The sequence below is a fragment of the Camelus dromedarius genome, chromosome 3, assembly GCF_036321535.1.
Source record: "Camelus dromedarius isolate mCamDro1 chromosome 3, mCamDro1.pat, whole genome shotgun sequence".
NCBI lineage: Eukaryota > Metazoa > Chordata > Mammalia > Artiodactyla > Camelidae > Camelus > Camelus dromedarius.
The window spans coordinates 42,600,217-42,624,595 of NC_087438.1; the positions used below are offsets into that span (position 1 = coordinate 42,600,217).

Here is a 24,379-nt window from a genome sequence, read left to right on the forward strand (position 1 = left end):
GTATTGTCTGAAGTCTGGGAGGGTTATTCCTCCAGCTTCATTCTTTTTCTTCAATATTGCTTTGGCAGTTCTGGGTCTTTTGTGAGTCCATATAAATTTTAGGATTATTTGTTCTAGTTCTGTGAAAAATGTCCTGGGTAATTTCATAGGGATCGTATTAATATGTCCCAAACTGAACCTCTGATCTACCCTTCTAATTCACCTACATCTGTCCCCCTGTCAGTCAATGGCAGTCCATCCTTACAGTTGCTTGTGCCAAAAAAATTGGAGCTATCCTTGATTCCTGCTTCTCACAGACCCTCATATTCAATCTGTCTGGAAATTCTGTTTATTCTATCTTCAATATATATCCAGAATTTGACTATTATTTACCATTACCACTGCTGTCACCCCAATCTGAGCCTTATCTTTTGGCTGGATTACTGTAGCAGTGTTTTTCCATCATAATAGAGTTTATCTGGTAGAAGAGTTAAATTGATAGCTTCATAACCATATTTCTGCTTTATACTCAAAAGAATCTTATTTAAAATTAAATCTAGTAAGCTGTTTAAAAAGTCTCCTTAATCCAATTTTTCTTTTCTAACTTTAAGTAATTATGTATAAGAGTTTAGTAGCGTAGGGGCAGAATCTTGTGCAAGCACCTTGTATACTAGGACAAGATTTTAATTCAGAATCATATGAGAATGTTAATTATATTTTGGTCTCTGAATCGGGCTTTTTCTCCTTGTAATGCAGTATAAGGTAGTCAGTCATGGCTTTGGTTCTTTAGGTGAATTTAAGTGAAATGAAGAATGTGATTTATACCTTATCTATTAGAGTTTCCTTTTAGTACCCAAAGTGAGAAACAGTTGCCTCTAATTCAAATCAGCAACATACGTAGTCATGTAAAAGCATCATGAGGTATTATAAAGGACTATGAAGATTTGAGGTACTGCTTATGCCCTTTCTGTGGGAGCTCGCAACTCAGGAAGAAACAGACATACACGTTAGTGTAATACCTGGTGGTGCAGTGACGTGAGTACTAAGCAGAGGCTTAGGGAACAGATGAACTCTTCAGAGGTAAAGGCTATTCAGGAAAGACAGAAGCAAACAGTGCAAGTGCCAAGAGCTATAGACCCTTTGGTGGGGGAAGATGGTGCGATAAATAAGTAAAACAAAGTCTCTGAGCTTCCAGGTCAGTGCTTTATCTGCTAGGAAATAATACCTACTTCTTTTTTGTCTCCATTACCTAGCAGCCTTTTGCAGTAACCTAGTATAGCTGCCTCTGTATTGAACAAAAAGCATCTCTGTGTAACTACTCCTTTTGCCCAAAAGAAAATAGGATTTTGAAGCCAGATCAGTGTGCTTATTTTTGTTACCACTTTCTCATCTGAATCCTTTCTTGATAATTGATATTTGACCCACCAGAAAGAATATAGCCATCCAATAAAAGCATGGCAAGTTAGACAACTACTTATTATCAACTTTGGCTTAAGACCATGCTTCATGTCATATTAATATATTTCACGTAAAGTGAATAGTACGTTTTAGCCCTTAAGATATCAGCGTGAGAAGCACTTGGGGAAGCAAGGCTCCATTTGACCTCAGGATCCATTCTTTAATTAGATGATTCCCTGTGAGAACCCTGGCAGTTTCGCCTGCTATCTCTCACGCATCTGGCTTAGCATCCCTCTTACCCTCGCGTATGCTTTTGCAGTACATGTTTTCATTATTATTGTTACTATTATTTGTGTTCCCTGACGAAGTAGAAGGTGCTCAGCAAATATTCATTGAATGGGTGAATACTTGTAGCCTCCAAACACGACTTAAAATTAATTTTTAAAAATCTCCTGGTTTTATTTTCTTCTTGCCACTTTCTCTTCTTGGTCCAATCAGAAACATTATTGGCACTTTTATTTAAAATATGTTTAGATGTACCTTAGTTTGCTCAGAAATCTCCCTAAATTACTAACCTATTCCTTGGAACAAAAATTTATGGACTTACCGTATGGTGATTTCTAAGATTTACATATAAGAACAAAGACACACACCATTTTGAAAATATATTTCACTTTTCCTCACAACTCTATTAATAATACTCTGTGTGTAATTTCTACCTTTTCTTATATTTTCTCCCTAAGAAAGTAGCCTGAGAGAAATAAGTGAATGTATGGGTCCTGCATATACTACTACCTTCATCCATCTTTCAGTTCATTCCTTATTTTGGCAGTGGTAGCAGTTAAAATGGGCAAAATTAGTCAAAATACAGAAGTTACAAAATATCTGCATTTCTTCAATGATATTTTTACAATTCTTAAAGTTTTCACCTGGATTCAGAGACTGCAGTGAGCATTCAGGACTGAGTGAGGTTGTGTTTGTAAGAGAAAGAAAAGGGAAAAGGAGAAATTTAAAAGAATAAAGGGGTGGTATTCAACTGCAATTGTAGCGTGTGTTTTAAGAAGCTGTGTGAGACTATAGAAGAACCTGGTAGCTACTACAGTGTCAAATGTATATTACCTTTTCTCCTTAAGGTGGAATATGCATTGTGTCATGTCTAAGAGTTCAGCAAGCCCAGGGGAGGCAGGAGAGAAATAAAGGGAAGGTGAGTGAGAGGTGACTAGTTGCTAATAAGGTAGCTTGAACTATTGCATAATTCTTTATCAACAAAAGTTGGGTGCTTCCCAAGAAAAAGGTTTCTCTCTGTGAATGCCAAAGTGTATGCAGAATCATTTAAACAGTTTAAGTTGTTGAAGTTGACTTCATCATGTTTAAACCCCAAAGTATGTAGTGTTAACAATTATTGAAGAAAATTGAGGCGTCTCTCTGTAATTCCTGATGTAGGCAGTTGTAGAGTTAATAAATCAGAGGCTTTAATTACCATTTTAGTCACTGCAATGACCAAGTCTAGAATTATAGAACTGACAGTTTAGGAGTCACCTGATCCAGTCTCGTATTTGTGCATGTTAAATATCTGATATGCTTTACAAAGATTGAAAGCTAATGTGAGAGGGATCCTGAATTACATGCCAGGTTTCACTAAATAATACATTTAAAAATATCTATTGAGCCACATAAGGCATATAAATTCCACAGGAATCTAGTTACATCTGTAAAACACTGTTTTTATTTCTGCCTATTGTTAAGATTAATTTGGGGGTCCTGCTGTGTTCTTATAGAATTTACAAACAAGTGTAGTGATTGCTGCTTTGAAAACTCAGTCATTAATATTTTTGTAATTTTACACAGACCATTGACTGCAGTGTTATTCATGCTCCTTTTCTGTGACCTGCTTGGAGTTGAGCACATTTTATTCCACTTCTTTTGTGTTCACAACACACTTACATTAAGAAGATTTAGGTGATACTTCGGACGTGGAGTAGATTCTGGAATGGGTTAAGACCTTTGAGACTGTTAGGATAGGATGAATGTATTTTGTATGTGAGAAGGACGTGTGTTTTGGGGCCAGAGGGAGGAATGTTATAGACTGAATTGTGTCCTCCCCAAAATCCATATATTGAAGGCCTTACCCCCAATATGATAATATTTGGATGTAGTGCCTTTAAGGAGGTAAGTAAGGTTAAGTGAGCTTATTGAAGTGAGGCCCTAATCCAACAGGATTGTTATCCTTAGAAGAAGAAGAGACACCAGAAGTGCACATGCACAGAAGAAAGGTCATGTGAGGACACAGCAAGAAGGTAGCTTTCTGCAAGCTAGAAAGAGAGCCCTCACTAGAACCCCACATTTCTGGCACCCTGATCTCAGATTTCCAGCTTTGAGAACTGTGAGAAAATAAGATTCTGTTGTTTAAGCCATCCAGTCTGTGGTATCCTGTCGTGACATTCCAAGCAAACTAATACAGGTATCACATTGACAAGGTAGAAATTTTCTTACATTTAGAAAACCAATGTTGATGTCAGATTTCAAAGGAGAAACTATTTTTGGATTATTTGAATAACCAAGACAAAGTATACTTTCCATTTTTTGTTAATGAATATTAATAATTTTTGAGTAGATAATGCTGTTATATATCAAAATAACGATATTTTAAATTAACACTATTTTAGAGCAGTTTTAGCTTACAGAAGTATTGAGCAGAAAGTATGGTAAGCGCTCATATACTCCCTCTCCTACAGTTTCTCCTATTATTAACCTCCTGTGTTCGTGTGATACACTCGTTACAATTAATAGAATGAGTATTGATGTATTGCTTTTAACTCAAGTCCATAGTTTACATTTGAGTTCACTCTATGTATAGTTCTATAGGTTTTAACAAATGTATACTGTCATGTACCCACCATTATAATATTATAAACTATTGTTTCACTGCCCTAAAATTCTCCTGTGTTCTACCTATTCATTCTTCCCTCTCTCCATCCAAGTAATGACATGTTAATACGTAACGATGATGAAACTGCTGGAAAACACTGACTTAAGATTGCCTTCCTTTACTATTATAGGAAAGTTGGAATACTTCACATTCAAAGTTCTATGCGTGAAATACAAAAGTACAAAACTATTGTGAGAGATCTTTACATTGGATTTTTGTATCTTGATGCATTTCAACTGTGTAGGATTTGGATTCCCAAAGCCCTCTTTAGCATTTAACCAGCTCTTTGGTCATGAAAGGAGCTGGGACTGTTCATACACATATAAACTGATCTTTGACATATGTCACTTTCATAATGAGAGAACAGCAGGAACGCTTTCCTGCATCTTCCCCATTCTCCAGTTTTTTCTTGATGATGGGTAAGTAATCCTCCTATAGGCAGAGGTAGGAACATACATCTTTGATTCCTTCTTCCATTGGAATTTCTTGACTCCCACCCATCATAAAACACTGGCAGTGTAACCAGGACCAGATGATGGAAGTCGTTATTATAGACTTTGCTCCATACTGAGAATCCTTTATCCACTCTTCTCAAACAGAGGAAAGCATGGGGTTATATTGATGAAAGAAGATACACGTAGAAAAATAAACAGATTGCAGGTGTACAGCTTGTTGAATTTTCACCAAGTGAGCGACCTATCTAATGAGTACCCAGAATGAGAAACTGTACATTAGAAATCAGTGTATTAGTAGTACCACAGAAGCTTACTAAGTACTGCATTGGCCCATTTTTTAAATTTAACATTGGGTCCCCACAAGTTACTTTGAGCAGCACCATATCTCCTTTAGATAAGGATAACATTGTGGGAAAATATTTTTCATAGTTTTATTCTTACCATGTAAACTAGTGAGAAATGTAAATATTGGGGGTACATTTTTGCTCATTAGTAATACTGGAAGTATTGACTGTAAGTCCAAAAGTTGAATTTAAAAATTTAAAACCAAATGCGTGTCACTTAAAACCAAATACCTATACCATTATACAAAAGTTTTATCTGCCAAGTAAATGAAGGTGAGGTACTTGAGGTGAAATCAATAGAATGATTTGGTTTTTTTTGTTTTTTGGTTTTTTTCCATTTTGAATCATCCTTGAATTCCTGAAAATAATCTTGTTTGGCCAAAGTGTATTATTCTTTTAAGTCACTGATGGATTCTGTTGACTAGGATTTTATTTAGAATTTTAGCATATGTGTTCATAATTAGTTTGGTATGTAATTTTATTTTCTTATACTCTCTTTGTCTAGTTTTATATCTCCTTGTCTAGTTAATATGTCAAGGTTATATTATATTTGCAGAATTCATCTTATGTTTGCTGACTCGCACAATTATATAAGTTACAAAGATTATCCATTTCTTAAAGAATTGGTAAAATTTGCCAATTAGCTCATTTTTGCCTGGGCCCCCCCTCCCTATTGTTTTTTTTTTTTTAATGAGTTTTGGAGGAGATATTTGAGGTCTATTTCAACTTTTAAGGTTGTTTTTGGTTTATTCTTATTTTCTAATTTTAGATTAATTTTAATAATTTATAACTCTGTCCACTTCATCTCAAGTTTAAATCCATGAATAAAATGAAGAGGGTGAGCAAACCTTGGTGATCCAAGAGTGTAGAATTTGGCCAAATGCTGATATTTACCGTAAAAAGTGGTAAATAGCAAAAGGTAGATGAAGAAATAAAACTTTTTTTATGGAGGTTCTAATTCCAGTAGTTGGTTTATAGAAAATTTTAAGCAAATTTGTTATAAATATATTTCTCCATAGGGACTCATCTGTACTTCTTAAATATTTTAAAAGATACTGGTGGAAAATAAGATTTTCATAGGCAGCATTTTTGGGACAGCTGTTTTGCATAAAGTAGCAGTTCTGAAAATGTGGTCCATAACCTTTGGTGTCTCTAAGACCTTTCAGAGAGTCAAGTCATACTGTTTTCTTGGTAATACTAAGATGTTATTTGGCCTTTTTTTTTTTTTAACTTTGTTAACATTTTCATTAATCATGGAAAAGCAATAGTGAGAAAAACTGGTTCCTTAGCAGAATCAAGGCAGTTGTGACAAACAGTACTAGTAGCCATTTTATTCTTCACTGCTATACACATGCAATATTAAGATGCTGTTGATTGAAGCACTAAATAGACTTGATTTTTATTAAATCTTTACTCTTCAATAGATATACTTTTAATATTCCATGTGAAAAAAAATGGGAAGAATGCATAAAGCACTTCTGTAGTATACTGAAGGCTGATTGAAGGCTTATTGAAGCCTTGAAGAAAAGCCTTTGTTCTGTTGTATTAGTTGAGAGCTAAACTATTCACCTTTCCATGGCACACCATTTTTACTTGAATGACAAACTATGGTTATTCAGAAATGGGTATTTGGCAGTATTTGTTGCAAATGACAAAATTTAACTTTTAAGCAAAAATTAGCACTTTAGAAAACTTGTATCCACTGCTGTGAGTTTGACTACTGCCCAATAATTAAAGTTTTTGCTGAGGTTGGTGGTAATATTAACAAATGTGACTTTTTAAATATCCTGTAATATGTCAGTATTTGGGAGATATGCATAACTCGGTGAAACATTACTTTGCAAATGCCCATGCATTGAGGAAATACCAGAAAGTGACAGGAATGTCAGGGTAGATAGTGAAGTACAGCAAGAGGAAATCCATGAGTAGGCAATGTGGAGAAAATCAAGTAGGTATCAGCAGCTGCCTTGGTCCAAGAGATCAAGCTTGGGCAGGTGACAAGAAAGTTACCTTGACAAAGACTATGATATAGGTGGGAAGAACTATGGTCCAAGGGGAGCACTCCATTTTAGAAAAAAACACATGTATCTTATCTGATAGAACTGGAGTAAGGTGTGAGGAACAGGATTTGAAAGAAAATCAGATTACCTGAATTCCCTAGATCTTATGAGCCATTAAGTTCTACCGCCGTCACGTGAACAATAATACCAGAATTTTATTGTTAACTGTTAACTCAGAACCCAGCACTCTGTAGAGTCCCTCCAAGTATTTCTGAGCATCGTGAGACATTCATATGTATTCAGCAGGAAGTTAGTTCGTTTTCATGTTACATTTGACTGTTTCCCAAGATCACCTTGTCTCTGCTCCTTCTCTGTTTGCTTCGATAGTTCTCTGATTGCTGCCCCCAAGTCCTCAGAGTGTTAAAGCTATGTGGTGTGTGCTGCTCCAAATTATTTAGACCCCAACAGAAAACAGAATGTTCAGTTGATAACTTATACAGCTTCTTCTTTTATCAGAACTCATACTAGTGTCTAGGGAGCTGGAATTAGGGATGGATTTGAGTTAGCAGCTAACAACCAGGCTGTATTTGAATCAGTTCAAAGAGTATCATTTTGTTAATAGATTCATTTACCATGTTTGACCTCTTAGCATAAATTCTTTGGAAGAAACCACCTCTGCTGTCTTAGAAATACATCCCTTGGATAGCCTCCAGTTCTCCTTTCAAGTTAGGTATGTGTAAACACAGCTTTAGTTACTCCCTTGGGCTCCGTACATCCCTTGCTAAAGGACTTCTAGTTGGTTTGTCCGTAGTTGTGTATCTGGTTGGCCCAATATACTTAATACTTGATACTGGAAAAAGACTTTTTGTAAGCTGAGCTCTCTGCCAGATCTTGTTGATTTGATTTCAGCGAACAATTGTTGACCATCTTTTTTGGTGCCAGGTACAATATTTGATTGTAAAAATACCCGTTTGAATAGAATATGGTGCTTTTTAAGACCATAAAATTAAATTAATATGCATAAAAAATGTAATACAAGATGACTAGTGCTACTGTAGACGTATATGCAAAGTTCCATGGGAACACAAAAGAGGGAGGAATTGTAGTTTTCTGGGGAGCATTTGTAAAAGATAAATTTGAGCTCAGTCTCAAAGGCTGAAAAATATTTCTTAAATAAAGTCAAAGGAAAAGGAAATGATATTACAGGAAGAGAAAACAGCAAATTTGAAAATGGGAAAGCAGAAAAGGACATTTTTAGAGAACTGCACAAAGATCTGTATAGTATTGGTGTAGAGTGTTCAAGGAAGGGACAACAAGGCTTGAGAGTTAGATTGGAGTCAGATTTTCAAGGGTGTGAAGGGCTTTTTTTTTTTTTTGAGAATAAAGACAAAATGATCTTTTTATTCTCTTTGTAGAAAATACTGCAAAATTGTTGTCATATGAAGAGACAATCAAAAATGATGCAGTCACAAATATAGGGAAAAGATATAGGTGATTATACAAGTGTATCAGGACAGTTAATTGGTAAACGTGTGACTTTTTAAAAATTTTGAGTTTTTAATGTATAGTAAAATTTTTAAACTTTTTACTTTGAAATAATTGTAGATTCAATTGCCAGTTGTGAATTATAGATTTAGAGAGATGCTGTATAACCTTCAAACAATCTACTTTATTCACATTTTACCAGCTACATGCACTTGTATGTGTGTATGTATATGTAGTTCTGTGCAGTTTTATTACATATGTAGATTCATGTGAGCAACAGCAAAATCAGACACAAAACTGTTCCATCACAAGAATCCCTTGTGCTACCTAAAGGACCTATTTTTGTATCTTAAGGAGTTTAGACTGTATTTTTTTTAATTGAAGTATAATTGATTTACAATATTAATTTCAGGTGTACAACATAGTGATTCAATATTTTTACAGATTGTATTCCATTTAAAGTTACTATAGAATAATAGCTTTATTTCCCTGTGCTTATCTATTTTATACATAGTATTTTTTAATCTCTTAATCACATACGCTATTTTATCCCTCCCCTTTTCCCTCTCCCTATTGATGACCACTAGTCTGTTCTCTATATCTGAGTCTGTTTCTATTTTGTTGTGTACATTTACTTGTTTTATTTTTTAGATTCCGCATGTAGGTGATAGCATTAAGTATTTGTCTTTCTCTGTCTAACTTATTCCAGTAAGCTTAATACTCTCAAAGTCTATCCATGTTGGTGCAAATAGAGCTTAGACTGTATTCTGTCTCTGAAAGTCTGATCTCCAATCACCTGTAACAGAATCACCTAGTGTGCTTGTTAAATATGCAGAGCCCTACCCTATAAACATTGAATCCCTGGGACTGTGGCCCTGTGACCTACATTTAAATAAACTCCCGAAGTGTTTCTTATAGCATACCTATGAGGTCACGACTGAGCTGAGATCTGAATGATGAGAAAAGAGATAGCCACGCAAAGACCTGGGGTGAGGAGGTCTAGACAAGTGCTTTCCCGGGAGTACAAGTCAGATACATAGTTAAAAGAATTCTAGTAGCCACACTGAAAAGTGAAAAGAAACACGAAAATTAATTTTACAAGATATTTTACTTGGTATATTAAAAATTTCATTTCAATATGAAATAAATACGAAAACTATTGAAATGTTTAGTATTTTTTCCCCACAAAGTATTCAAAATTCAGTGTGTATTTTACACTTACTTTGCATCTCAGTTCAGATTAGCAACACTTCCAGTGCTTAATAACATGTCTAACGAGTGGCTACCATGTAGGTAGCACAGATCTAGACAGAGCAAACAGCCAGTGCAAAGGTCCTGAAGGAGAGTCGTGTAAAGATAGCATTTGACATTTGGAAGTTGAAAATATTGGCCTAGATCTTTGGGATAAGATCAAAACTGGATATATAGATTTTAAAATCATTGACATGAAAGAGTTGTCACAAAGAGCATAATTCTCAGTGATTTTCTCAGTGAAAACTTAATCGAATCACCCATAGAGCTTTTTCTAACTAACATGCTTAGAAGAGCGCATGGGACAGTCTTGAGGGGAGAAAAGGGGAGCTGTGTATGTATCTCAGGGAGGAAGAGAGCATAGGCAGATAGGAATTTTCTCATTGATGATTCTGATATGACCCTTTCCCTACAGTCCCCACTCCGGGTTGGGAACCACTGGTGGTTAAAAGGGAGGTGAGGATAGAAGATGCTAAGAAGACCACTGAGAGGTGAAAGGAGTGGAAGTGAAGCTAAGTAAAGGAGAGGGGCATCAACAAAGACAAAAGCATGGGAAGGCCGGGGCATTTGCAAATTAAAATACTACTGGTGGTGATTGAGGGCAAAGTTTAAATGGAGTGGTCAACTGAGCTAAGATGGGTTCTGAAGATGTCAGTGAAGACAGAACTGCTGCCTAGGACCTGAAGATCAAAGCTAGATTTGATGCAAGAGGGGCGTGCTGTGTCCTTCCAGGCACAGTTCCTCAAGTCCTTTCTTTAAATTTGCCTAAGGTCCATCTGTGTTCCCTCTCTTAGGGGATTCAGCTATTACATTTTCATTAATTGTCTGAGTATTAACACAGCCTGTCCTTACCCTGATCACACTAGAGAATCACCTTGAGAACTTATCAACAAAAAGTTTCCCTTCCTAACTCTTTCCCCATCTCAGAATAAGTCAAAATTTCTAGGAGTAGGGCCAAGACGTGACTATTTTTTAAAGCTTCAAAGTGAATCTAATGAGCGAGAGTGGAAAACTGTTGATCTATAGTATGTGTAGTGAGCACCTCTGTCACAGAAAATAAGTTTTCCACATCTTTGTGCCCCAAGAGTTTGACTCATTGTGTGGCATGTGGTCAGCTCTCAGTAAATGTCTGTTGAATAAATGAAAGATAAAAGAGCTAACAAATGAGGAAATGTGTGAGCTAGGCTGGCCCTTATGGATAGCTTAATAAATTAACATTTCCTTTCTTTAAAATGGGTAGTTACTAGGCAGGTTATTAAATACACTGCACCATTTTGGAATCCTGATTAGTGTGAAACTATTTTCCCAAATTGGTCTAAATCACAGTATTGATGTAAATTCTCAGGTATAAAAATAGACTAAAACATTGATAGGTTTACTATCTAAGTCTTTTTGTTTGACAGCAGAAACCCCAAGATGTAACATAGTTAACTCTTCCACTGAGTACAATATACAAGAGAAATTATTGCATTTAGAATACAGGATTTTTGCCATCAGTTTGAAATAATTACTTCCAATTTTCACAGAATTAGCTATAACTCAGTAAATCCTATTATATTTAAGATTTAATGGTGTGGCTATTTGAAACATCGTATTTACAAGAATATAGTTCCTTGTTATGCCTCTGAAGTAATTTATTTAATGAACTGTTCAGAGCAGTTGCCTTTTACCACTTTTAGTGAGAACAAATGGAAATAGACATAAAATGTTCTGCAAAAATAGAATAAGCTGCTAATCACTAATATAATGCATCATTATCATAATTAAATGGACGTTTCAATCCTGTATCTAGTTTCTAGGTCCCTAGCCTAAGACCTGATAACTAGTAGGTACCTCAATAAATAGTTCTCTTCCTTCTGGTCCACATGTAGATAATGCTGTTCAAAAGATTTAGAAAATCAAGTTTAATCTGATACAGTTTAACCTTCTAAAAATGCATTGATTTTCCCACAGATGAAGAGAAGTAAAGAATTGATAACTAAAAATCATAATCAAGAAGGAATAAGTATCCTTCGTTGTTGGAAATGTAGAAAATGTATAGGAAGTTCTGGTTGTTTCATGAAATATCTTGAGAATCAAGTGATTAAGGTGAGTACTGCTAACTCTGATCTTCAAACACAATTTCCTAGTATAGGAATGCTGAGAGCACACCTACCCATGCACACGTATCCCTCTGCACCTGACTTAGCTTTTTCCTTATTTTACCTGATCCACTGAAAACATTTCAAAGTGGTATTCAAAAGGCATCCTACCTTCCACAGTTGTAATTAATTTTACCTTTAGCTGCTAACATTAACATGACCTTAAAATTTCAAGTGCAGCATCATAGGCATAAGTTGAAAATAATAATCCGTCCTTTTATCCGCCCATGAATGAACACAATTCTGGAGCCTGTTAAAAATAGAAAACCTATTTATTTGTTTAGTATTCAATATGGGCATAGAAGAGAGAGTTAGTATAATTTGAAAGTCAATAGGAAAACCTGAATAATATTTAAAAGCACTTAGTTGATTGTCCTGGTAAAAATAAATGCTTAAAAAAAATGATATCCCTACGCTTCTATAAGAGCAATATGCAAGAGGTCCAAACTAGATAGTAATTCATGGACTTTACAGGGAATTTTCAATTCAGGGGAGAGAGTGGGTATAATTACCTGTCATTGTTTTCTTCCCCTTCTTTTGTTTATTTTATTTTGTCTTTTGCCTCAGCCACATTTGATCATGATTATCTCCTATCCAACTCTAACAGTTTAGCCAACTTGAACTGATAATAGTAGCTAACCTTGGTTGCATACTTACTACATGTCAGATACTTTTAAAAAACTGACAAAACATTTTAATTGCGGGGAAAAAACTTTTCATGCTAAATAGTTTATTGGGTACAATTTACATAGAATAAGAAAAAATTAAGTATACAGATGATAAAATTTTTCAGCTCTTCTACGAATCAGATCGAGATATACAAGATTTTCATCATCCCAGAAAGTTATCTTGCCCTTTTCCAGGCAATACTCCCACTCTCACAATATAACCACTGTATTGATGTCTGTCACTGTAGACTAGTTTTGCCGGTTCTTGATCTTCATTCAAATGGAATCAATCACATAGCATATACTTTTTTGACCTGACTTATTTTGCTTAGTATAATGTTTTCATTTATGTTTTGTATTTATATGTAGTTTGCTCCTTTTTTCCTGAGTAGTATACCATTTGAATATACCACCATTTATCTGTTTTTTCTGCTGATGGGCATTTGAATTTCTAGTTTTGGGTTATGAATAAAACTGCTATCAATATTCTTGTAAAAGACTTTATGTGTTTGTGTGTTATTCCTTTTTTTCTATATACATAGGCATGAATTGGGGAGTTCATAGAGTAGGTGTATTTTTGCAGAGACTACTAATAGTTTTCCAAAGTGAATGTTCACTTGCAATAGCAATGATGAGAATTCCAGTTGCTCTACATCTTTGGCAACACTTGGTATTTTCAGACTTGATATTTTAGCCATTCTGGTAGATGTATAGTGATGTATCGTTATAGTTTTTTTTTAATTGAAGTATAGTCGATTTACAATGTTGTATTAATTTCTGGTGTACAGCATAGTGATTCGGTTATACATATATATTCCTTTTCATATTCTTTTTCATTATAAGCTATTTTAAGATATTGAATATAGTTCACTGTACTATACAGTAGGACCTTATTGTTTATTTATTTTATGTACAGTAGTTATTATCTGCAAGTCCCAAACTCCCAATTTATCCCTCCACCCTCCCCTTCCCCCACTGGTAACTGTAAGTTTGTTTTCTATGTCTGTGAGTCTGTTTCTGTTTTGTAAATAACTTCATTTATGTCATTTTGTTAGATACCACATGTAAGTGATACCATATTGTACTTTTCTTTCTCCTTCTGATGTGCTTCACTTAGTATAACAATCTCCAGGTCCATCTGTAATTGCTGCAAATGGCATTATTTTATTCTTTTTTATGGCTGAGTGGTATTCCATTGTGTGTGCATATGTGTGTGTACACACACACACCCCACAACTTCTTTATCCAGTCATTTATCAGTAGATACTTATTTCCCTAGTGGTAATGCTGTGGAGGACCTTTTTTTATGCTTGTTGGTTAGTCACTGCTTTAAATGTTTTATATTATTCATTCCTTATAGTATAAGGAAAGAAAGATACATTATCGTCTCCATTTTATAGATAATGGAACTGAGGCACAGGAGATTAAATTAATTGCCTCAGGGTACACTTTTATTGAGCAGTTTAGCTACAATTGAACCTGACAGTGAAGGTCCTGAGCCTGTGCTCTTAACCTCCACACTGCCTTTGCTCCTCCCCCAGTGTATCATGCAGTTTCACATCTTCTCAATGATCAGGAGAGTTTCAAACACTGCTCTGGTGTGTAATAGGATGGGTTGTGGAAGAGACTGACACAGAATTGAAGAAACATCCTGGTCCTCTAGGAGCTTTAAATTCTAGTTGAAAACAGGCCAAGCTGTGTAGCCTGATTTGATAAGTACTATAGCAGAGGAATGCAAACAAACTGTTGCCTGGGCTAGTCATGGCTGAAGGTTTCCCAGAAGAGATTATAAGAAATATTGTTTATAGAGTTTTAAGTATAATTTTTAAACCATAAAATTTATCCATTGTAAGAATACAATACAATGATACAGTTTTAAAACCTTTCCATTATCCCAGAAAATTTCCTTACGCCAGTTTGTCCTGCTCCCAAGCCTAGCCTCGGGCAACCACTGATCTGCTTTGTCACTGTAACTTTATATATAAAATACAATGTGTATGTATACACATAGTACAAAATATATAAACTAATGAAACTAACTTGTAGAATAAAAATATATTTATTAAAATAATATATCAAATATATTTATATAAATATACATATTAAATATTTATATGTATATAAACTAATACATATTAAAATATATCTTATGTACATATAAAGTAAAACATACATATATAAAATCTATTGACATCTAGTTGAGGAATAATTCAATATCATTGTAAGTCTAGGGGGAAGGAGGAGTGTGTAATTAGAGATCCTAAGGGTCTTCTAAAATAGTAATAATGTACTTATTAAACTGGGTAGTGGGTATATTGGCATTTGCTTCTCTTTAAGTATTTCTTTAAACTATACAAACATATTTTACAAATACATACATTTTATATAAATACTGAAGGTGAATGTAAAAGGATTTCTTTAAGCTATACAAACATTTTATAAATACATACATTTGGTATAAATACTGAAGACAAATGTAAAAGGATCTGTTGTAATTAAAGGAAACAAAACTGGAATCTAAAAGTAATTTATCAGATGCTTTACTGAAAGAATGCTAAATTTATCACCTATCAGATTATGCTAATTTATTACCTATTTAATAATATAATTAAAATGTGTATGTGTATAAAGTAAGTGTTTTGATTGTTTCTGGAAGTATTTTATTTGTCTACTTTCTGTAAATGAAATCACACTGTAGATAGGTATTCTGGGAATTGCTGCCTTATAGTGTAGCTCCAGTTTTTCACTTTTGTATAGTATTCTAGTGTATTAATATATTACATTGATAATTTATTCTACCATTGAGTTATATGCAGTTGTTTTGCTCATACAAAGCATGAGTTTTCTTGTCCATTTCTTGGCAAACATGGGCAAGAATTATTACTAGAAGTGGAGTTACATGTCATAGAATATGTGCCTCTTCAACTTCACTGGGCAATGCTGAGTTGTTTTCAAATGACAGGTTCCCATGAGCAGTGGTTAAATATTTCTGTGAATTCCACATATTCACCTGCAGTTTACATCTTCTCATTGTTTGGGGCTGTTTGTGTTTTCCGTGAAATGTCTTTTTTTTCTTGCTTGTTTTTTATTACATAGTTTTGTTTTGATTTTTGAAAGCTCTTTATGTATTCTACATACCAATAATCTGTTGACTATTGTATTTCTGATAACTTTTGCCAGTTTATATAACTTGTATTTCAGTCTTTGTGGTATCTTTTGATCAAGAGAGTTCGTAATATATCATAGATGAATTTATTAATCATCTCCTTACTGTTTTATACCTTTTGTTTAAAAAATTCTTCAGTACCCTGAGGGGAGGATTTTTTTCCTTTCCTTCTGCTGAATACCAAAGTTGAGACAGGCAACTTTTCTTCTTTGTCCCTCTGAGCAACAAGTTTGTTTCTCATTTACCCTTAGACTGATACTACACCCCAGCTCTATGTCAGGGACTCCCCTTAAGAGTCTTCCTACCCTGAACAAACTCTGGACTTTGCCTCCTGTCTTCCACATCCTATGCAGGTATAAAGTGGCCCTCAGAGAACATGGAGGGTCAGGAACCTGCGGAAGTGGTGTACACAGCTGTTGGCTCCAGAGCCATATTTATTCAGCCCTGACCACTGCCAGGAAGTGGGAGTCTCACTCTCTGCCTCAACCCCCACAAAACTAAGAAGTGGACACTGGAATCACTGACTTTTGCTACAGAATAACCAAGTACCTTCAAAACCACACTTGCTAGAGGAAACACACAGATACACTCATCACTTCTTTCATAATATTGAACAATGTATCAGCTTGGTGGAAACTAGGTTATGTGCAGAACATGAGCTGTAAAGGAATCTGGGACATCTGAGCTTCAGTTTGCCAGCCACTGGCATGTAGAAAGGTGTATGACTGGGAATCTAGAATGGAATTTTGAGACAGTCTACAATGTCCACAGGGTCAAAAGGGGACTCCTGCTCTACTTTTCAGACCTGAGAAACATGAGATGTGGGCAAGTACCAAAACCAAAAGCAAATAATAACAACAATAGAGACCCTAAAAACATAAATAACAGGATTGGTCCCCATTTGTGAAGTATGGTGTGGTGGAGGTTGTGGGCAGTGATAGTGTCCTCAGCTTTAGTTTTTAAGTCAATTTTGATACGATTTTGGACAAGTCAAGTTTATATGACTTACAGGACATTTAAATAGACATTTCAATAGACATTTCTCAGAGGCTGCTGGTTCTATGGATATGGGATTCAGAATAGAGATATGAACTAAGAGTATGGATTTGGTAGTCATCAGCATGTAAGTGGTGAGTGAAGCTATGAAAGTAGGTGAGGTCACCATGCAGAGTGTGAATGGACTGAGAAAGAATACAGCCCAGGAACGTTTAAGGGATGGACTGAAAAAAAAATCACAAAGTAGGAAAAAAAGAGTAGTGTGAAAGGTAGGATTGAAAATCAGGATATAGTGTTATGGAAGTCAAGGGACAAACATCTTCCAGAAGGAGGGATTGGTTAGTGATAGTGAATGTTGTAGGGAGATGTAGAAAGCCAGATACTGCCATTAATGTGCAGGTTGTGTGCTGCATAATTCTAGAGGGTGCTAGCCTGTGAAAGGGGTCCCGATATTTGTACAGAAATGTCATACAGGCTGTATGGCCATATGGAGAGACTCTGAGAATTAAAAGTGTGTGTTGGTTTTCACAAACAGATCATTGGTAGTGTTCATTGTAGCTGTGAGAGTTGTAGGGGCAGATACCAGATCCCACTGAGTTGAGGAGAATGAGAACTGAGGAATGGTCCAACCCTTACTACAAAGCATCATAATTATTGGGTTATGATTCTTTTCATCATGAGGCTGTGAAGCGTTTCCTCTTTATAACACTATTGCCAATACAGTGGTGGCCATAAGTGTGATTAATGAATGCTGAATTGATGATGATTGGATTATAGGCCTCTTCATTCACCTTTTTTGGTTAGATATTTTGCTCACTTTATCTCTGGCTTTAGTATCCTGATGGTATCCTTTCAATGGCTATAATACTGAAATAATACTGAAATAAATCACATTTTATTGCTTAATACATTTTAAGTATTTTGGTTTTCTTAGTGTCAGTACATATTTAATACATACTTAGTTTTACCACATGTGTATCTGTGTATATCCCAGATTCATGTGTTAAAGTCCTAACCCCCAAAGTTACCCCAAACCCCCAAAGTATTTGGAGATAGGTCTGTAGGGGGTTATTAAGGTTAATTTAAGGTCATAAGGATGAGGCTCAATCCAGTAAGACTGTGGCTTATAAGAAGATAGAGAGATCTCATTCTCCTTCCACCATGTGAGGACACAGGAAAAAGGCAGCTATCTGCAAACTAAGAAGAGAGTTCTCATCAGCACCTGAACATGCTGGCACTTTGATCTTAGGCTTCTAGCCTCCAGGGTTGTGAGGAATAAATGTCTGTGTTCTAAGCCACCCAGCCTGTAGTATTTTGTTATGGCAGCTCAAACCAGCTAAGACATGGCAGGTCCTGTAATAGGCACTGGAGATTCAACGAAGAGCAGAAGAGAAATGTTCTGTCCTCGTGAAGCTTTCAGGATAGTGCTCAAACGTAAATATTAAACTACTAGCTGTGTAAGTGGGAAAAAGGAAACATGCAGGAAGCCATAAGGGTAGAATGTAGACAGAGGACTGTTGTTCTAAGGAGAAAGCTTTTCTGAGGAGGTCACTTGTGCAGAGATATGGTGGATGAGTAGTGAGGGCAGTATAGGAGGGAGGAGTTCCAAGCTTTGGAACCAGCATATTCAAAGGCCCTGTGTGGAGAGGATGTGATATATTTGTGGAACTAGAAGATTTCTATGATTGGGGTGCAGAGATCAAGAGGGAGTGTGGCAAGATTTGAGGCTAGAAAGATGGTTGTTGGTTAGATCACTTACGGTCTTGTAAGATAAATTAAGGACTTTCATCTTTATCCTGAGAGCTAGGAAGTCAGTGAAAAGGAGCAACATGACTATAGAATTTTTAAAGAAATCATTCTGGTGATTGTGAAAGAGTGAAATTAGAAAGATAGCAAGAATGGATGCAGGGGACAGCCTGCTCTTAAGTGAGGCCTTCAATTCCTTTATCATTCTGACCTTTTGAGTAAAAGAAGTTTTCACCTTTGAAGTACCTTCTCAAACTACAAATAGAAGAAACAGACAGTCCAATAGAATTTTGATCTTTTCCCTGTTGTGTCCATAGTTAAATAATACAGTTAGCTCATTTTTAGTGAGTTAGCTAAGGGAATGTAATTACTAACATTGGAAATATGTTAGTGTTAAACATCTTTTAAAATATTTTAAATAATATTATATTTATGTCAACTTTTTACATTTAACCTTAATCATTAAATAATAAAAACTTAATTATTAAATAATAAAAAGATAATACATACAATTTATAATTTTAAAATTAAAGAAGTTCTCTGAAAACATTCCCTACTCATAAAGAAAAAACAAAATAACAATGCATTAGCTCCCCCTGCTGCTTGAACAAATGATTTCATTTACAAAATATTTTGTCAACGTTTTTCTGACAGCATTAAGTAAAATTGGCTTACTTTCTCTTCCTTCCCGTCCTCCTTCGCTCACATGATAAATCTGAGACATGAAAAATCTGTCTAGTAAGGTTTGAAAAATCCTAATAATACAGTTTTTCTAATTTTCAGTGTATTTTTACCTCAAGGAGATAACCTGACATGCCCCTACTACAGGCTTTAAATTCCTCAAATGGGGTTACTTCCAGTTTAATCATTCATCTTAAAATACATACATTAAAACTTGTTTTATCACATGTATTTTAAAGTTTTTTTAAATTAATTGACAGTAGACTTTATAAACTTCATAGTTTGATGTCTTATTTTACTTTAAAGTTATATTGGAAGTAAGTATCATGAATATCATATATATATATGACAATGTGTATAATTACAGCTGAAGTAGGTGGCAGTCTCATTTATAATTGAAGCTCTGTTTATCCTGGTGGTCTCCATTTGCCGTATCTAATTTTCAGAAAAGGAAATACTGTATACTCTTAACCCAACCTTTTATGCTTCTCCCACTAGTATCAATTTCTGTAACTGATTTTCGTCTTTTTTGTTGGTATGCGAGTATGTTTTAACTTTTAAATATATAGAGAAAATATGCTTGCTTTATGTTAATAGTACTCAAGGAGATTGGTTTGGAGGTCACAGATCAGAATCGGCTGTGGAATTTTTTCTAAACTGACTTTTCTTCTGTATAAGTTAGTGTATTTTTTTGGTTAATTTAAAAGTAAGTTATGCTTCCAGTTTTTGATTTGTTTTGCTTTTTGTTGTAAGCCTCAGGAAGAATAGCAGTATCATGCCTTAAAACTTACTCCAGGTAAAGATGTAAGAAAGACGATTGCCCTGTAAAAGACACTGTTTATTTGGTCTAGGAAGTAACAATGGAAGCTTAGTGACTCAGTTTTGAAGGCAGGTTGCCTGAATGGAAGTCCTTGCTGTGCTGCTTGCTTTGTGACCTTGCAAGTTATGTAAAAGTTACTTAATTTCTCTTATCTCAATTTTCTTATCTGTAAATTAATCAAACCCTTAAAACAGTGCTTGGGCATAGAGAGCACAATACAAATGCTTGTTACCTGGTAGAAATAAGAGTAAGTACATTGTATAACTTCCTTTACCTACCTAGAACTATGACTCTGTTCTCAGGAATGTTCATAAAACATCTCTAGAATTTATAATAGACAGTGGTTTCTTAGTATCATGATCAATCTTATGTGATTAAATGTTATGATCACTTTATATGATTAAATGAAATAATAGAATATGCACAATAAAATAGTAAAATGAGATAGTAAATGTAAGATAAAACACCGTCCTTGGCATATAAAGAAGTTTCTTTATTCCCTTTATAAGGTCAACACTGTGTTTAGTAATGACCAATAAATATTGATAGGTTGATTGTCACTAACTTACTTTAATATAATATTCTATTCTTTGTTTCAGTGAAGAAATATTTATATAGTTCTTAGTTGAACAGAACCTTGAAAAATCAGAAAAAAAATTGGATCTAATAATGAAGTAGAGGTGACTGTATATGTCAGTCCCAGTTTACATTCTCTTTGAGAGCCTTTAAAAAAATTCATTAGTTACTACAAATCTGCCTAATTATCAGCTCCTAGTAGAAGGGGCTAATGTATATGAGTATGGATGTTTGTAAGATTAATTCTCTTCTTCAAAAATTAAATTAGGTAAAGTATTTAGGTAAAGGTACACTGCTTATTTTTACTGAATCACTTCCTGTCACTTTCCCAAGGTTCCTTAAAAAACAGTTTTATATGGTCCATTTAAATTTATTATAATGGACTTTGGCTAATACGTCACCATTTGTTAAGAATTCAGATTTTTAAATGAATTTCCTCTAAGAATACAGAAAGTAAAAATGAGCACACTGTTATCAAAGCACATTTTTGGCAGTCTTCAGTCGTTTGAAGATACTGCTTAAAAATAAGGGGCTAGAGAAGGTAAATGATAAATTTTTCTATATAGTGTTTTGTAGTTTTTAGTAAACAGGTCTTGTATTACTGTGTCAAATTTATACCTAAGTAGTTAATGTTTTTTTTTTAGCGCTACTGTTAAGTGGTATTTTGAAAGTGTTTATTTCTCATTGTTTGTTGTTAATGTACGGAAAGGTGGTACACAGAAATTTGTATGTTTACATTGTATACTGAAATTGTGCTGATTTATTAATTTAGCAGCTTTTATGATGAATTCCTTAGTATTTTCTTTATATTATGTTGTCTGTAAATAAAAAAGTTATTTTGTTATTTTTTTAAAATTAGGCTGAAATATACATAACAAAATTTACCACTACTGATATTTAATACATTTATAGTGTGGTGCAGGCATCATCACTGTCTAGTTCCAGAACATATTCATCATTCATTTCCCAAGAGGAAAGCCCATGCTCATCAAGCAGTCACTCCCCATTGATACCTCTTCCAAACCCCTGGCAACTACTAATATGGTTTTTGTTTGTGAATTTACTGACTCTGGATATTTCATACAAATGGGATCATATAATGTGTAGCCTTTTAGTCTGGCTTCTTTCACCTAGCATGTTTTCAAGGTTTATCCATGTTATAATACGTATCAGTATTTTATCCCTTTTTATGAATGAACAATGTATCATTGCAGGGATATAGCATATTTGTATATTCATAAGTTGTGGACATTTGGGTTGTTTCCACCTTTTGACTATTGTCAGTAGTGCTGCTATGAACATTTGTATACAAGTTTTGGTTTGAACACTCATTTCTTACTATTTTGGTTATGTACCCAGGAATGGAATTTTAGGCCACTTGGTAATTCAACATTCAACTTATTGAGGAAACACAAAGTTATTTTCCACAGTGGCTGCATCATAAATGTACAGTGGTTCCAATTTCTGTATATCCTCACTGACACTTATTTTCTGTTTATTATTTTAATTTTTTATTATAGCCATCCTAGTGGGTGTGAAGATGTATCTCATTGATGTTTTGTTTATTTTTCATCTGTACATCTTTTATTTCTTTTTCTTGTCATACTGTACTGACCTTGACCATCAATGCAATGTGGAGTGGAAAGGGTGAGAAAGAAGACATTCTATTCTCAATCTTAGGGCAAAAGAATTGTCTTTCACCATTGAGTGTGAGTTTAGCTATAGGTTTTTCATAGATAGCCTTTATCAGGTTGAAAAAGTTGTCTTCCATTTTTAGTTTCTAAGTTTTTATCATGAATGAATGTTGACTTTTATCTAATGATTTTTCCATGTATATCAAAATATTTTGTATCTGTTCTCATATTAATATGTTGAATTATACTGAATGATTTTTGAATGCTCTACTGATCTTTTATTCCTGAGATACACACTACTGTGTATTCCTTAATTGTTTCAAGAATGTTTTCTAGTTTATAATGGACTTATCTTGTACATATTGTATTAAATTTATTCCTAAATTTTTCGTGTTTTTTTGCTGCTGTTATAATTGATATTTTACAAGTAGCCCATTACAATTTATTGTGGCTGGTCTAAAGAAATAGAGTTGAATCTGTGTATTGACTTTATATCCTGCAAACGTCACTTTTTAGTTGCTTTTCTTGGATTCCTTTGTATTTTCTACCTATATATAGTAATATATTGTTAAATTTTACTTATTAATACTTTATCAAGGATTTTTGATTCTTTGTTTAAGAGAGGTGTGTGGATGTCTTTTTTCCTTTTCTTTTTTATTTGAAATATAGTTGACTTACAATATTACATTAATTTCTGATGTCCAACATAGTAATTTGATATTTTTGTAGAGTATACTTTATGTAAAGTTATTATAAAGTATTTGCTATTTTCCATGTTCTGTATATTATATCGTTGTAACTTATGTATCATATACCTGGTTGTTTGTACCTCTTAATTCTTTTCACCGATTTTATCCCTCTCCCCTCTGGCAGCCACCAGTCTTTCTATCTGTGAGTCTGTTACTGTTTTATTATGTTTGTTTTATTTTTTAGATTCCACATGTAAGTGAAAACACAGTATTTGTCTTCCTCTGTCTAACTTATTTCACTAAACATGATGCCATCCAGGTCCATCCATGCTGTCAAAAATTGCAAGATTTCATTCTTTTTTTGTGACTGAGTGACATTCCATTGTGTATGTATGTATGTGTGTGTGTATGTATACACACATGTATGTCACGTCTTTCTTTATCTGTTGATGGGCAACACATTGTTTCCATATTTTGACTATTGTAAGTGATGCTACCATAAACATTAGGATGCGTATACCTTTTTGAAGTAGTATTTTTGTTTTCTTCAGATAAATGCCCAGGAGAGGAATTGCTGGATCATATGGTAGCACTAGTTTTTATTTTTTTGAGAAACTGGCATACTACTTTTAATAGTGGCTGTATCAGTTTACATTCCCACTAACAGTGTGTGAGGGATTCCTTTTTGCCTCAATATTGTCAACATTTATTATTTCTTGTCTTTGTGAAAATAATCATTCTGACAGGTGTGAGGTGATATCTCACTGTTTTTATGTGCATTTCCCTGATGACTAGAGATGTTGAGCATTTTTTCATGTGTGTGGTCCATCTGTATGTCTTTTTGGAAAGTGCCTATTTAGGTCCTCTGCTCACTTTTAATTGGGTTGTTTGAGTTTTTTGATATTTAGTTGTATGAGTTCTTCATCTATTTTAGATATAAACCCCTTATCAGATAGATCACTTTCATTCATTAGGTTTCCTTTCCATTTTTCTGATGGCTTCCTTCACTGTGCAAAAACTTTAAGTTTGGTTAGGTCCCATTTGTTTATTTTTGCTTTTATTTCTGTTGCGTTGGGAGACTGACCTAGGGAAACATTGCTACACTTTATGTCAGAGAATGTTTTGCCTATGTTCTCTTCTAGGAGTTTTATGGTGTCCTGTCTTACATTTAAGTCTTTAAGCCATTTTGAGTTTATTTTTCTGTATGGTGTGAGGGAGTGTTCTAATTTCATTGATTTACATGTGGCTGTCCAGTTTTCCCAACACCACTTGCCAAAGAGACTGTCTTTTCTCCTTTGTATATTCTTGCCTGCTTTGCCAAAGATTAATTGACTGTAGGTGTGTGGGTTTATTTTGAGGCTCCGTATTCTGTTCCATTGGTCTATATGGCTGTGTTAATTCCACACTGTTTTGATTACTAT

The 24,379-nt window shown here is 34.5% G+C and overlaps 1 protein-coding gene across 1 annotated transcript in view; it reads left to right on the forward strand.

Moving 5' to 3' along the window:
- The first annotated feature begins 11,794 nt into the window (after window positions 1-11,794).
- The window catches only part of RNF180 (ring finger protein 180), a 139,536-nt gene continuing 126,951 nt past the window's right edge, over window positions 11,795-24,379 (forward strand). The window contains exon 1 of the mRNA XM_064480940.1: window positions 11,795-11,929. Within this exon, the coding sequence (XP_064337010.1) occupies window positions 11,795-11,929 (135 nt within the window). The remainder of the gene's footprint in view (window positions 11,930-24,379) is intronic.